The sequence below is a fragment of the Lithobates pipiens genome, unplaced genomic scaffold (genome assembly GCF_037356315.1).
Source record: "Lithobates pipiens isolate NorthernLeopardFrog02 unplaced genomic scaffold, aLitPip1_a1.2 Scaffold_16, whole genome shotgun sequence".
NCBI classification, from domain to species: domain Eukaryota; kingdom Metazoa; phylum Chordata; class Amphibia; order Anura; family Ranidae; genus Lithobates; species Lithobates pipiens.
In genome coordinates, this window is record NW_027507748.1 from 427,531,983 (window position 1) to 427,548,509 (window position 16,527).

The 16,527-nt window shown below is 44.8% G+C and overlaps 1 protein-coding gene across 5 annotated transcripts in view; it reads left to right on the plus strand.

Annotated features, from left to right (window-relative positions):
- Nucleotides 1-16,527, plus strand: part of DMD (dystrophin) — a 3,436,004-nt gene that overhangs the window by 1,562,906 nt on the left and 1,856,571 nt on the right. For all 5 annotated transcript variants that reach the window (XM_077482558.1, XM_077482560.1, XM_077482557.1 and 2 more), the window contains one exon: nucleotides 14,371-14,499. In XM_077482558.1, the coding sequence (XP_077338684.1) occupies nucleotides 14,371-14,499 (129 nt within the window). The remainder of the gene's footprint in view (nucleotides 1-14,370; nucleotides 14,500-16,527) is intronic.

The following is a 16,527-nucleotide window of genomic DNA, read 5'->3' on the forward strand; positions in this document are numbered from 1 at the left end:
AGAGTGGAGAGAGCATTATCTTTTTTTATTGCGGCCTTCTCAATCAGATAGCCCCTATGTGTATGTATGTGTTATTGTCTTGTAATGTTAACCGTACCTTTGTTTGTGTCTGTATGTCCGGTATGTTTATTTATGTGCACCATTTGGAATATATGTTTATCTCCCTTTTTCCTTCCTCCCCTGTCCATGCTTTTTCCCTTGCCCTCATGGGGGGGGGGGGGGTCCTATGATCAACTGGGTGATAGAAATAGGGGGATTGGGGGATTAGTTTGACATCACTCCTTTGAGTGAAGTGCTAAGCTCATGAATATTGGTAGTCCTTCCAAGCGGCAAGCAGTGTTTACCTCACTAGGGAGATTTTCACCCTCAATAATATGTCTCCAGGAAACTCATTTAAACTCTGTCACATAAAAAGGAATCAGTTTAACATTCAGTATCACTCTATATATACACATCATATTCCAGAGGAGTTTCTATACTTATATCTAATGGTTTGGATTTTACATGTAGACACATTAAGAAAGATAGTAAAGGTCGATTTTTTGTTTGCACTGTACTTTATCAGGTTGACCATACATGATTGGAAATATATAAATTCAACTGCCTTATTCATCGGAAGTATTTAAAGAATATATTCAGTTTATATCTGACAAACCAGAAAGTGCATGCCTATTGGTTATAGATTTTAATAAGTATATGGATCCCGCTTTGGACAAATATCATATAACGGATGAGCAAACTTCATTGGGGTTTACAGCCTTTGCCAGATATGTATTTGGTTTGATAGATTTTTGGAGATGGCGTAATCCAACAAATAGGCAATTTTCATGCTCTTCTAGCATTTATAAAACTCTTTCTAGAGTAGATTGGCACTGGGAACATATCCCTTGATCTCATATCTTTGTGATATTAACCACTTGCCGCCCGCCCTATTACAAATAGACGGCGGCAAAGTGGTTTCATAATCCTAACCGGACGTCATATGACGTGATCAGGATTATGAGCCGCTGCGCGCCCCTGGGGGCGCGCATCGCGGCGATCGTTGTTGCGGGGTGTCAGTCTGACACCCGGCAACTACGATCTCGGTAAAGAGTCTCCGACGGAGACTCTTTACCACGTGATCAGCCGTGTCCAATCACGGCTGATCACAGTGTAAATGGGAAGAGCCGGTGATCGGCTTTTCCTCACTCGCGTCTGTCAGACGCGAGTAGAGGAGAGCCGATCGGCTGCTCCTCTGACAGGGGGATCGATTATCAGCACAGCCCCCCCGAGGATGCCCACACTGGACCACCAGGGACGCCACCAGACCACCAGGGATGCCCAGCAGAGGTAATCCTCCCTAGACCACCAGGGATGCCAGTCAGGCACAATGGATGCCAATCAGTGCCCATAATGGATGGCAATCAGTGCCCACAATGGGCATCACTGATTGGCATGCATTATTGTTTGGCACTGATTGGCATCCATTAGTACAGTATAACACCTGTGTTGCTAATGAGTGCCCACCTGTGCTGCTAATGAGTGCCCACCTGTGCCGCTAATGAGTGCCCACCTGTGCCACCTATCAGTGCCCACCTGTGCCGCCTATCAGTGCCCACCCATGCCCATCTGTGCCGCCTACCAATGCCCATCTGTGCCGCCTACCCATGCCCATCTGTGCCGCCCATCCATGCCAATCCCTGCCAGCTATCAGTGCCAATTTGTGCCACCTATCAGTGTCTATCCGTGTCGCCCATCCGTGTCGCCTATCCGTGTCGCCTATCAGTGTCGCCTATCAGTGTCGCCTATCAGTGCCGCCTATCAGTGCCGCCTATCAGTGTCCATCAATGCCACCTCATCAGTGCCACTTCATTGGTGCCCATCAGTGCCGCCTTATCAGTGCCCATCAGTGTAGCCCCATCAGTGCCCATCCGTGAAGGAGAAAACTTACTTATTTACAAAGTTTTGAAACTGAAACAAAAAAAAAACATATTTTTTTTCAAAATTTTCGGTATTTTTTTATTTGTAGCACAAAAAATAAAAACCGCAGAGGTGATCAAATACCACCAAAAGAAAGCTCTATTTGTGGGAAAAAAAATATAAAAATTTCATTTGGGTACAGTGTAGCATGACCGCGCAATTGTCATTCAAAATGCGACAGCGCTGAAAGCTCAAAATTGGTCTGGGCAGGAAGGTGTTTAAGTGCCCTGTATTGAAGTGGTTAAATATGAGGCCAGAGGTATTTCAGACCATTCCCCATGGTGTTAAATTTTTCTTTTAGGACTAGCCCAGGTTGCACTTTATCGAAGGTGAACCCATATTGGATGTCACTTTTTTCTTCATCTGTAGGAATTTTGACTGAATTAATTACTTATCGGAATATAAATAGAAGTTCAGTTTCACTTCTAATATATTGGAATGCATTGAAAGCTTATCTCCGAGGTCTCCTTATTGCACAGATATCAAAAATTAAAGCGGTAGTATAGTCAAAATTTTATAATATATATTCTATATATGTAAGAAGGCCAGTATGGTGGCCTGAATTTATGGGAGGAGCCCGGGGGGTATTTAACCAGCCCGTTCGCCTGTGGTAGTTGTCGGTTTCCGGTGCGCAATACCACGTCACTAGGCCGACAGCGCGTGTTGATCACCATTGATTACCATTCGGACAAACGTCTCCCTTCTAGGAAGTCTCGCAGTGCTCGTGTTCCGTCCGGTTTTGTACAATCTCGCTGGCTCGACTGCCACAGGTAGGGGTCTCGATTGACCTTCCTTTCCATTTTTGTTTGAGTGTCGTAAAACCCAAAAAATGTCATATCGTTCGTGATGATACCGGGTTGTTATCACTCAAAACGCACATGTCCGCATACGCCCTTCATTTCACGGGCGTCATTCGGTAGATATTGCTTGTAATACTATGTTAGTAGCTGGTTGTCTAAATCTTGTTTGTCGTGTGCCGCAGTCATATCGTTGCCAGTCGTATCTTACGGCACAACGACTCGTGCCTCTGCCACAAGCTGGCTCACGTAGGCCATTTCTTCATTTCACCTGTCACTTACTACGCTCCGATTCGAATCCAGTTGCATAAGCTAAATGCGCCGTTTCGTCCCGGTGTGCCCCTAGGTACTCGGCCTCATTTTGGTACATGCTCCAGAGCCCGCTCGTTCCAACCGTCCGGGTCTCTGTCATGGGGGGATCATTTCACGTCACCTACTACGTTCGAATCGATACCAGTCGTCTTTTCAAATAAAAACGCACAGGTTCGACCAACGTATCCCAAGGATCTTGGCCTCATTTCAGTAGATGCTCCAGAGCCCGTTCGTTACCATTCCAACCCGGGCCCTGTCATGGGAGTCATTTCACGTCACCTATCACGTTCGAATCAATACCAGTCGCTTTGTCAAAACGCACAGGTTCGATCGACGTGTCCCAGTTTGCGTTGGCCTCATTTCGGTACATGCGCTAGAGCCCGTTCGTTGACGGTCGCGAGTCGCGTCCTCTCCGAGTCGTAGCTCTACCATGGGAAACATTTCATCCTCATCTAGTACGCCCGGTTCGAGTCCGATCGCATTCACTTGCATCGACTCGTCCGGACGGTCCCAGGTTTGTAGGTTTTTCGGCCTCATTTCAGTGCATGCTCCAGAAATCCGGGTCGGTTCCAGCCTCAGTCCGTGGCCGGCCGTCCCAGGCCTCTGTCATGACAATAGTCCTTTAGTTCATTTCACTGTCACATTCCGCGCTCCGGTTCGAATCCAGTCGCACGATCGCATGCACCGATTCGTTCCGGTTCGCCCCAGGTTATTTCCCACATTTCAGTACGTGCTCCAGAGTCCGTGCTGTTGTCAGTCGTACTAGCGACACGACCAGTGGTGCCTCTGTCACGGCAACCATACTTCATCTCACGATCACTTATAGCGCCCCGACCCGAATCCAGTAGCATCTATGATGCATCGATACGGTTCGGCGTGCCCCAGAGGGAACAGCCACATTTCATTCGTTTTTTCCACAGGTTGCCTGGCGTTCGGGCCAAAAAAAAAAAGAGAAGGAAACCCCAAAAGGAAAACAGAAAGTATGAGGGAAATAACGGCGCGATGACTTAGAAATTGTGGCGAAGAAATATCTACTCACCGGTGCACTTCAGTTGTGTTAGCCAGCCGCTTACGTCGCTTGTCAGTTTCCTTGTTAGGCTCCTTCAACAATTGTCATCTGTTGTTTCTCTCTCCAGGTCAGTCTAACTTTAGCAGGTCCACCCTGCACCAGCTTGGACGTTGTCTCCCAGGTAAAAAAAACAAAAAAAACAAGAGGGCTAGGAGTGGAAAAGGTGACAGCGAGACGGACCGATACACATATGTATGTACGCTAAGGCACACGTCAATATATATGTGTATACGCGTTCGCTTCCGCCTTAGTACCCAGCAACAGGTGGGTTCACTTGGAAAATAGAGAAACAGTCTTGACTTTGTCATCCTTTATAGGTTCCGGTCGTCCATCTATCTTCCCCAAAGAGATAGGACATCACTCCTAGGACACGATCCATCAGGAGCCATGTCCCAGCTCGGCAGCGAAGACCTTACTGCCCCCCTGTCACCTCGCCCGCCTTCAGTGAGCGACAGCATACAGTCTTTCAGGGGCTGGACTATCCCTAGGCTGACAGCGGAGCTCAGACGCAGGGGCATCCCCTTCCCAGCCACAGCTAGGAAAGCAGAGCTGTTTAGGCTCCTCTCTACCCCCCCAGCTACCGCCGGGCCTAGTACCCCGCCTCAGGCTACTCTGCAGTCCATCTCAACGGCCATAGGCCAACTACATGCCATGGTGTCGTCTCTATCCAGCTCGGTCACGGATGTTCAAACCAGAGTGACCCTCTTAGAAACACTCCCAGCCACAGCCACCCCGGTTCCGGACTCAGTCCCGTCTCCACTACCAACAGGTACCGAAGGCACATGTCCCGTGGTCTGTCCAGCACATCTGGTGCCGGCCAGCATTAGGAAGGACATCTTGGACGGCAAGGATGTTAACCTTGCCTCCTTGCTCATTTCAGTACATGACCTGGCAGAGAATAAGGCTTACACCTGGGGGGATGTATCTGTAGTCCTCAAAGCTAAGGACCCCAGGCTGAACCGTAAACTATCCATCCCCGAGTTTACCCTAGCCTTTGGAACGCTGAGAGATGTCGTTTGCTCAGCCTCTCCTGCCAGGAGGGTAGAACTAGATTTGTATCTCCACACGGTGGTGGACCTGGGATACAAATATGGTGGCTTTGCTTTCTACGATTACCATCGTTCCTTCTCAGCGAAAGCAGCCGCCAAACTGGCACAGTTCCAGTCACCCACAGACTGGAGCCTTATGGATACGGAACTATTCTGCCGGCATTTTGCCGGCCTTCGTTCACCCCTGTGTGCCATCTGCCAGTCCTCCACCCATACCGCTCCCTGGTGCGCCAACATACCGGTTAGTCGCCCAGTAGAGTTCCCCTCCACCTCTGCCGCAGCCCTAGGCCCATCAGGCTCGGCACCTAAGAACCAGGTGGACAAGTTTGGACGCACGGTCCGAACCGTTGGGGGTGCGGCCATCTGCAATAACTTTAACTATGGTTCTTGCAATTACAGCCAGTGCCGTCTACTGCACATCTGCGTTATATGCCACAGGGCACACCCCAGAAATGTGTGCGAGGTCAAAGCGCACAAAGGCTCTTGACTAAGCCGTATAGATGTGCTTTGCCTGGGCTTCTATCTCAACACGCACCCCACTCCTTCACTAGCCACCTTCCTCATCGGTGGCTTCACCTCAGGTTTCCACACCGGCCTCATCTCCCTACCCCACCAAACCCACGAGTGCAGAAACCTCCTCTCAGCAGCCTCTGACGAACAGGCCATCGACCTGCTGCTGCAGAACGAGGTGGATCGAGGCTTCGTCATAGGCCCCTTCACTCAGCCCCCCTTCAATATGTGGAGAGTTAGCCCTATTGGGCTTGTCAAGGGCAAGTTTTCCAATAAAAATCGTTTAGTGTATGACCTCTCTGCGCCTCGTTCTTCTCACATTCCCAGCTTAAACTCCTTGATCCCTTCTGAAGAGTTCTCCTTAAAGTACTCCTCCGTGGACATGGCAATTCAGGCCATCCTTAAAGTAGGCACAGGTCGGACATATCCAACGCCTTTAAACTGTTGCCTATCCACCCGTCCCTCTGGTGCTGGCACGGGATTAAGTGGAAGGATCAATATTACTTCGCTACGAAGTTGACGTTCGGCTCCAAAAGCAGCCCGTGGCTGTTCGACATGTTCGCTCAGTCTCTCGAGTGGATTCTCTTACACAAGGTCGGCTGTCAGCAAATTATCCACTACCTAGACGACTTCTTGTTGATAGAACGGCCAGGCACACCTCCGAGGGATCTCGACAAGTTAAGGACCGTCTTTGGGAACCTCAATGTTCCCATCGCTGAACATAAGGTGGAAGGACCCGCACATTCAATCACCTTCCTTGGAGTCAATTTAGACACCAGCTCCATGAAAGCCAGCCTGCCCCTTGAGAAACTAACCCGCATCAAGGCGGCACTCCACGAATTCACTCGGACCAGGGGATGTACAAGGAGACAGCTGCAGTCGCTGTTGGGCATGCTCAACTATGCCATGCGCATTATTCCACAAGGCCGTTCCTTTGTCTCACGTCTGTTGGTCTACCTGTCTCAGGCTCAAGACCCGGATCAAATCCTCTGCCTAGATACCGCAGCTTTAGCAGACCTGGCAATGTGGGACGAGTTCCTGTCCAACTGGAATGGCATCTCTCTCTTCATCCCGTGCATCTCACCTCTCTCACCACAGGTAGTCACAGATGCCGCGGCCTCTACAGGGTTTGCAGCAATTTTTGGCCACCATTGGTTCGCCGGACCCTGGCCTTCTCAAATTCTTAGGATCCCGGGGTTTAGTCAATCCTCTTCACTCTTCGAGCTCTACCCCATGGTTGCAGCCGCCCAGCTCTGGGGCCCTACCTGGTCCGGACAAACGGTAGGCTTCACCACCGACAATCAGGCCACAGCCGAAATTGTCAATAAAGGCAGGTCTAAATCTCCCTCCGTGATGTCCTTCCTACGCAGGCTGGTGCAGCTGTCTCTACAGCACCAATTTAACGTTGTCTGCATGTTTATCCCAGGGAAATATAACCTTGCAGCTGACGCCCTGTCCCGTTTTAATTTCCGGTCCTTCTTTCTACAGGTTCCCAGTGCAGATGCCGCATCCGCTCCTATCCCGCATTGGTCGCAGTTGACCCTGGACTAGAGCCGCATCTACTAGGAGCCACGCAGCTCATCAACCGTTCTTATCGGACAATACTCTGAAAGCCTACCAGGTAGCCTGGAAGGCCTTCAACACATTTCTGGTTGCCTCCACAGTAGGCACCCCCACAGATGCTAGACACATACTAGCCTTCATCTCGTACTGCCACAACCAACTGGCCTTGTCTTTTAACACCATCCGCTTATATTTAGCTGGCGTTCAGCACTTCCTCTCAATCCAGGATCCTACCAATCCCTCTGTTTTTTCGTCCCACGCTGTCCGAGCCATACTACGCGGCATCCAAAAACAACAGCCGCCAGTGAAAGTCAAACGGCTCCCCATCACCAGTTCCATTTTCAGGGACATGTCCACCATACTCACCAGCTACCCCTTCGGTGCTCTCCCCAGTCTGGTCATACAGGCAGCCATTTACCTAGCCTTCTATGGCTTCCTTCGGCCCGGTGAGTTCACTCACAACAGCCCACACAGCCCAGTCCTCCGCAGACGTCATCTGCTCCGTCACCAGGACCATTTCATCCTCCACCTCCCGGTAACCAAGACCCAGCAGACAGGCACCGGCGTAGACATCCACCTCTACAAAACCAACAATGCCTGGTGCCCGGTTGCGGTGCTTACACAGCTTCTCTCTCGGCTACCCGAGCTCCCGGACTCTAGCCCTCTTTTGCACTTCCCGGTCAAACCACTAACTAACCACCAATTCATTAAGCATGTCAGGATTCTCCTCCGCAACTTGCTCCTCAATCCCAGTGAGTATTCCGGCCACTCCTTCCGCATCGGAGCAGCTTCATCCGCATCCCGGCATGGGGTCCCGGACCACGTCATCAAAAGGTTGGGCAGGTGGAAGTCGGCCTGCTTCACTCGGTACATCCCTAACCCACAGGTAGAGATGTCACGAGCATTCACTCAACTGGCTCAATAAAGATTAACCAGGAAACAATAAAACTCTCTTATCCCTACCTGACTGTTTTGCCCCCTTATTTTGGTATACCGTCCATTAGACCAAGGCACACTTTCAGGTCCATTTCATATAAGGTGTCTCATGATAAGCTTGTTTTGTTCAGATACATATCGGCCATAGGGCTCCAGCCATATATATATATATATATATATATATATATATATATATATATATATATATATATACTGTATATATATTCTATAATAAGGCTTACCTGTTGGTAAAAAAAATCTCCTAAACCTGTACAGTTATTCCCTCTGCAATGAGCCGCTGACTGCAGTGGGGCATGCTCACAGGGGATTCTCGGCTGAAAGCCCGGCAGATGCCGGACATTGCCGGAAAGAAGTCTCCCGTGCGTGTGACATTACTGCTCCAGGCACTCACAGCACTGGAGCCGCGATACCCGGAAGACACGCAACATGTCAGCTACCTTGGTGTGGACCAGATGAGATATAGACGCCTCGTTCTAAGGTAAGTATTTCATAATAAGCTAGTATGCGGTGCATACTACCCCATTATTCCCTTTGCCTTACAGGTGTAGAAGAAAAAAAAGTGTCAGCGGGTTTACTACCGCTTTAAGAAACAATCTAGGCAGTGGGAAAAAACACTAGCTGATAATATGATACAGGCCGAATTACTATACACAATTAATCTAAATGAAGATACTCAAAAAGAATGGCTTCATAGCCAATTACAGTATGCAACAGTGGCTAGGAAGAAGGCAGAAAATAAAAGATTCTTCCTAGAACAACCATATTTTGAGGAGGGAGGGGGGACAGGACACTTATTGACAACTATCGTGAGGGCTCAGCAGCCTGCATCATATATAATTGAAATACAATCATCTTTAAATAAGAAGATGGATACTACTACAGAGATACTGGAGGTATGCAGGGAGTTTTACCAGGCCCTATATAAGAGTAGGATATCTAATCCAGAGGAAAGGGTAGTACTAGAGGGTCCACTAACATTGGAGGAGCTAAGAACTGCAGCATCTAATTTACCTAATAAGAAAGCAGTAATTACAGTATTGTTTTATTACAACCCGGTAAGGATCCAAGCAATCCTGATTCATACAGTCCAATATCCTTGTTAACGTCAGACATTAAGCTGCTGGCAAAGATATTGGTGATGATTTTATCAAAATGCATTACAAAATTAATTCATTGTGATCAATCAGGCTTCATTCTTAACCACTACAATACAGGGCACTTTTGCTCCCTTCCTTCCCAGCCCAATTTTCAGCCTTCATAGCTCTCGCAATTTCAATGACAATTGCACGGTCATGCTACACTGTACCCAAATGAAATTTTTATAATTTTGTTCGCACAAATAGAGCTTTATTTTGGTGGTATTTATTCACGACTCCGTTTTTTATTTTTTGCGTTACAAGCGGTGTGTGATATATGTACGCAAATGATCATGTACATATATGTGCAGGTGATCACATACATATGTGTGCAGATAACCATTGGGACATGTGATTTTAGTGGGACATATGTGGGGGGACATGTGTTTTTTTTTTATTTGGGGACATGTCTTTTTATTATTTGGGGACATGTGTGTTTACTCTGTAGGTTTACACTAGGTTTACACTAGACTAGTGATCAGTGAGTAAAAAGCTGTAAAACAGCTCATACAGCTCATACTCACTGATCACCAGCCGGCTGCAGCGATCTGCTCTCCTCTCCTCAGCGACGACTTCCGTGTGGGGAGAGGAGAGCCGATTGCCTAGCAACCGGCTGTTTGTTTTGATCACATGATGGCTGTGATTGGACACGGCCGTCATGTGATCATGTGACCAGGAGGGCCAATCACAGAGCCCTCCTGCCGATCCGAGATGCGCCGTGTCCGGGTGACACGAGTGCATTGGGATCGCGCCGCGGCACGCGCACTATCCCCTCCTTCTGAAGGACGTTCCTGAACGTCCAGTCAGAAGGAGGTGGCTCCCACCTTATACGTACATTGGCTGGGTGGGAAGTAGTTAATAAATCTACAGCGAATAATATCCAACATTTATTTTTAAATTTACAACTCCCAACTGACAATATAGGAAATTGTGTTATACTGTCACTTGATGCGGCTAAAGCATTTGACAGCATAGAGTGGGTCTTTTTTGTGGAATTGCTTAAAATATATGGGTTTGACCCTAGATTTATAAAATGGATACAACTTTTGTATAATTCCCCAAGTGCAAGAGTACAGGTGAATGGATGTGTATCAGCCCCTTTTTCATTGACTAGAGGGACAAGGCAGGGATGTCCTCTATCCCCGCTTCTTTTTGCTCTGGTCATTGAACCACTTGCGGAGGCTATTCATTCATCAAAAAATATTGTGGGATTTTGTAAATCTACAGGTGAAGATAAGATAGCACTTCATGCGGATGATACCCTAGTGTTCTTGGGGGCTACAAGTACGTCTCTGTCTGCAGTCATGTCCTTAATAGACCTGTATGGATCATTTTCAGGATTTAATATTAATTGGGACAAATCTGTAATGATGCCTCTGGATCCTGTGCATTTGGAGCTTCTATACCAGGCTCATCAGATAGCCTTGGGCAATGGTCACATAATTTAAATATCTGGGAATGGTAATTACACCAAATATTACAGAATATACAGACAAGAATATACTCCCTTTTATTGTTAAATTTAGACAATTGAGTAAAACCTGGAGTAAATTCCTGTTGCCCATGATAGGGAGAATGAATTTGGTGAAGATGGGGTGGATGCCCCAAATGCTATATTTATTACGTAATTGCCCCATATTGCTGAGATTACGCTTGTTTAGTACTATTGATTTGGTTTTTAGGGACTTTGTGTGGAAGGGGGGAAAACCCAGAATTCGATTTGAAGTGTTACACAATAAGCCATAGATAAGGGGGGAATTACAATATCCAACGCAAGACTATACTTTATAGCATCACAATTGCAACATTGGCACAGTTGGGAGGTAGTGGACATGCAGGACCCCACACAGAAGATAATAATATCCCAACTTAAAAAGTACCCTTTGGTTCAATTAATAGTAGCTCACCATTTTTATAATAAAAGAAAATTCCCTACTTTTTTTTTTTTTTTTTGCATATTATGTAGATAAGATCCTTATATTTAGCACGTAAAGTTATTTTACAAAAATATGTAGAAGGGGGGAAAACCCAGAATTAGATTTGAAATGTTACACAACAAGCCATAGATAAGGGGAGAATTACTATATCCAATGCAAGACTATACTTTATAGCATCACAATTGGAACGAAAAAGACGCTCGGCTGTTATGCCGGGGGAGCGGGAGGGGACGTCCCCCCCACCCGCTGCTGTTACCGGTGCTCCTGCTCGATAGGGAGCACCGATTCAACATCCGATGCCTCTGGCTGCTGGGGATGAACTGGAACGAAGCCGTAATCACTTTGTCACTTCCCGTTTACTCGGCTGCCAATGGCGCCGGTTTTAAAAAAATATACGGTATTCAGAATCGCTGTTTTCGGCGATCTGAATACATTGAAGTGTAAAGGAGGGATGGGGGGTCTTTAAGACCCCCCATCCCTCCATAAAGAGTACCTTTCCCCACCTATTACTGTCACAAGGGATGTTTACATAAAAAAAAACGATTTAGTCATTTTAAAATAAATTAAAAAAAAAAAAGTTTTAAAGCGCCCGCCGTTCCCACGAGCTCGCGAAGCAAAGAAAACGCATACGGAAGTCGCGCCCGCATATGTAAACGGTGTTCAAATCACACATGTGAGGTATCGCCAAGATCGTCAGAGCAAGAGCAATAATTCGAGCACTAGACCTCCTCTGTAACGCTAACCTGGTAACCGTAAAAAAAAATTAAAGCGTCGCCTATTGAGATTTTTAGGTACCGTACTTTCTCGTACCGTACTTTGTCGTCAATCCACGAGTGCGTGCAATTATAAAGTGTGAGATGTTTGGTATCTATTTACTTGGCGTAACATTATCTTTCACGTTATGCAAAATAATGTGAAAGATAATGTTACGCCGAGTAAATAGATAATTGAGAATTGGGCTAATTTTACTGTCTCGTTTTTTTTTTAATTCATGAAAGTGTCCCTTTTCCCAAAAAGTTGCATTTAAAACACCACTACGCAAATACCGTGTGACATAAAATATTGCAACAATTGCCATTTTATTTTCTAGAGTCTCTGCTAAAAAAATATATATAATGTTTGGGGGTTCCAAGTAATTTTCTAGCAAAAAATATGTATTTTAACTTGGAAACACCAAATGCCAAAAATAGGCTTAGTCATGAAAGGGTTAAATAAACATACTGTATATCCAAGAGAAGAGATATACTGGTACTTGTATTCAGCAATGCTTGGGTAGAGCAAGGGGGCATGGCCAAGACTGTAAAGGCTACGTCATTGGTCACAGCTCTGGAGAAGAGTGGGATAAGAAGAGCGGCCTCATCCGACATTCATCTAACAAGGATGAGGTGCGCCCCAGGTACCAGCACGCAGAAGCAGGCAGGTTCTTGCCCAGTATGGCACGGACAACACAGAGGCTGCCAGCGTGCAACCCTCACTCGAGTATAAGCCGAGGGGGGCTTTTTCAGTATAAAAAAATGTGCTAAAAAACTTGGGTCATACACGAGTATATACGGTACATTACTTTACACAAAGAAGCAATCTATATGAACGTTCTTTACAAAAAGATACATGTTATGCTATGTATGAAGATCTTCTAAATTATCTGTACTGCTCATAGAACACTGTTTTTTCGACATAATAATATTGTGCCTTTTATTTACTATGGAAAAGGGGAAGTACAAATCAATGAAGTCAATACGGTCATTTTAATTTATGTAATTAAAGTGCAACTTAAGTCATATAAAAAACAAAATAAAGTGAATATAGATTTTGGATCACTTCCATGAGTTTATATATCTGTAAAAAAAATAAAAAATAAAAAACACATTTTGTAAATTTCAAGGTATAATCTCTCAACAACACACATCATATTACACATGATAAAAAAAAAGTTTTGATCAAAACAACTTATTTTTTTAATACAGATGGTCAAAGCAACTCATAGTTAAACATTTAATTGTAGGTTATTAAAATAGCACCACTTAGCATCCATCAGAACCTGATAACACACCTTAGTTAGAGGCCAAAGGTCCACATGCATATAATCACCATACACATTGTAACCAAAGTCTCATTGTTCAAGATCTATGGGCAGTTAGAAGATCATCAGTGTTGCCTCGTTCTCAACATGTTGCACATAACACTTCATCAGGTGTAGAATGGAGCGAATGATGGTTCTGCTGCTTAAGATATTAATCAGTGGAACTAAGGCTCTCTTTGCAGTATAAGTATGAAGAGACGTCAGAGTTCCCAAACAGGATATTAGGAAGTATCTGTGATGTTGTCTGCTTTGGAAAATGAGAGGCAATGTAAAGAGCTAATGGAACATCTAAATTTGCTTCTTTATTTTGAAAAGATGTACATAGCTTGGATTAGATTAAGAGCTACATATGGTGCCCCTTTTACCAGAATTAGGTGTCACTTCTATAGCCTAATGCCTAATTGACTTGATGTCTTCCAAACAGCAATAGTAATGTATATAAGCATATGCTGTGTTGTGGTGCTTATAATGTTTGCATCCTTAATTTACATTCACATTCCATATATACATCAAGCAGTGACATTGCCATCAGTAGGCTGAAATATCAGAGCATCTTCAGTAATTCTGTAGGTGTACAAACATTTGGAAATTCTAAAGAGCCTCCTCCCAAAGCCAAAATAGGGAGTTAAGTTTATATGTAAGACATTGGGGATTATTTACTAAAGGAAAATCCACTTTGCACTGCAAGTGCACTTGAAAGAACACTGAAAGTGCACTTGGAAGTAAAGTCGCAGTAGATCCGAGGAGGGCATGCAAGGAAAATAATAAACAGCATTTTAGCTTGCAAATGATTGGATGATAAAATCAGCAGAGCTTCTATTCATTTCAGATCTACCCCTCAGATTTAGAGTGTCTTCACTTCCAAGTGCACTTCATTGCAAAGTGGATTTGCCTTTCATAAATAACCCCCATTGTTTTTTATTTACATTTTTGCAAAGTTCAGTATCATAGCAGATTGTACAGTATTGGCATGGTTTATTTGAACGTATTTATTTTTTCAGGAATATCAAAAACAAATGGAATCTTTTGACCAAGGTATTGCTAGCATTACAGCTTGGATGTACCGTTCTGAAATATTACTAGATGAGGTGGACAAACAAAAGTCACTACAAAGGGAAGAGACCCTGAAGGTATCAAACTTTAGTCCATTTAAACTTTCTATTTTTGCCTTTTAGATAAATAAATGTTGCCATTTTTTAACATATATTTAATTAATTATTACTTTTAGTGGGTTACACTCAACCCAAAAAATGGCAAAATGTTCAATTAACCACATGTAACCAACATGCTGCCCTATGCGTGTCACAGGAAAAATGAGCCACAAAAGTTCACTCCCACTAAGCTAGATGTGAATGGGGCCTGAAAGTGAAATTGGTGCATTAACACAAGAACAATGAGGCTTCATTCACATCTGTGTGTTTTCTTGCATTTCAGAAATTTGCTGCACCAAAAATGACCGTAAAAATGCACCAATCTCCACTCTAAAAAAAAGTTCTGAAGCTTCTTTGGGGGCGATTGCTGTGTGTAGGGCAGCTCATTCGGGTGGATGGGCTTCCCTATGTGCGATGAGTGAAAATGCTCCAAAACACCTCCCCACTTCACTAAAAAAAAAAAAAGAAGCACGTGGGAATGCGAGTTCCAACTATGCAGAGATTTGAACAGGGCTTGGCAGCTGAGTGTTTCTGTCCACTCTCTTCTATGTACTTGTATAAAGATGGCCATACACTATGCAATCTGATTGTGTATTTAGTGAGAAGGGTGATCACTGATTGATTGCATTTCATTTAAAAAATGTGCAGCTGAGAGTGGGAGGGTGGATGATGCAGGGTGTGTGCTAATGAGATCAGCTGGTCAGCTCCTTCCTGTGTCAACCTATAGTCGGTAAGGAAGTAAGACAGAAGCAATAGATACATTTGAAATCATAGATGGAGGACTGTAAGGTACATGTCTGTAGATTTTATGAAAAACTGATATTTTTGCACAAAAAGTACATGAATGATATATTGGTGCATAGGGTAGCTGGAATTTAGAAAAAAAAGGTGAACTTAGCCTTTAATGGCATCCCAGTCTTAGTCCATAGGGTTCAATATTGACTTGGCCCACCCTTTGCATCTGTAACAGCTTAAACTCTTCTGGGAAGGCTGTCCACAAGGTTTAGTTGTGTGTCTATGGGAATGCATGACCATTCTTCCAGAAGTGCATTTGTGAGGTCAGGCACTGATGTGAAACAAGAAGGCCTTGCTCACAGTCTCCGCTCTAATTTATCTCAAAGGTGTTCTGTTGGATTGAGGTCAGGACTTTTTGCACGCCAGTTAAGTTCATGCTCCCAACTTTGTGGGAACAGTTTGGGGATGGCACTTTCCTGTTCCACCATGACTGTGCACAAAACAGGGTCCATAAAGACATGAATGAGCAAGTTTGAGGTTGAGGAACTTGACTGGCCTGCACAGAGTCCTCACCTCAAACTGGTAGAACACCTTTGGGATCCAACATCAGTGCCTGACCTCATAAATGTGATTCTGGAAGGATGGTCAAACATTCCCACATACACATTCCAAAACCTTGTGGACAGCCTTGCCAGAAGAGTTGAAGCTGTTATAGCTGCAAAGGGTGGGCCAACTCAATATTGAACCCTACGGACTAAGATTGGGATGCCCTTAAAATTCACATGTGTGAAAAGGCTGATGTCCCAATATTTTTCGCAATATAGTGTATATACAAGTACAGTATATTTTGTATATGTGGTGTCAGTTAGTTTAAGGTTGACTTTACACCTATCCATTCTGGTGTATTGTGTAAATGTATTGTTGCATTTTAATGTGCATAGCATTAAGTCATTACATTTTAATGGATTATCAACACACCAGAGGTAAAAAAGACAAACCTGCACCCTTTTTCCAATAAAGCACACCACAATGCACAGTACTGTGTTACCTTGTGTGACAGTGCACTGCATTAAAGGTGCGTAGTGGAAGTGTTCAAAATAAACGGAAAAACAGTGCAACAGCACATGTAATGTGCATTTTCACAATGAAATAGTTTGAAGGGGTCTTAAATAGTTGAACTCTAATGCCTCATACACACAATCAGATTTTCTGAAAACAAATGTTGGGTGTGAGCTTGTTGACAGAAAGTTTGACTGTGTGTATGCTCCATCA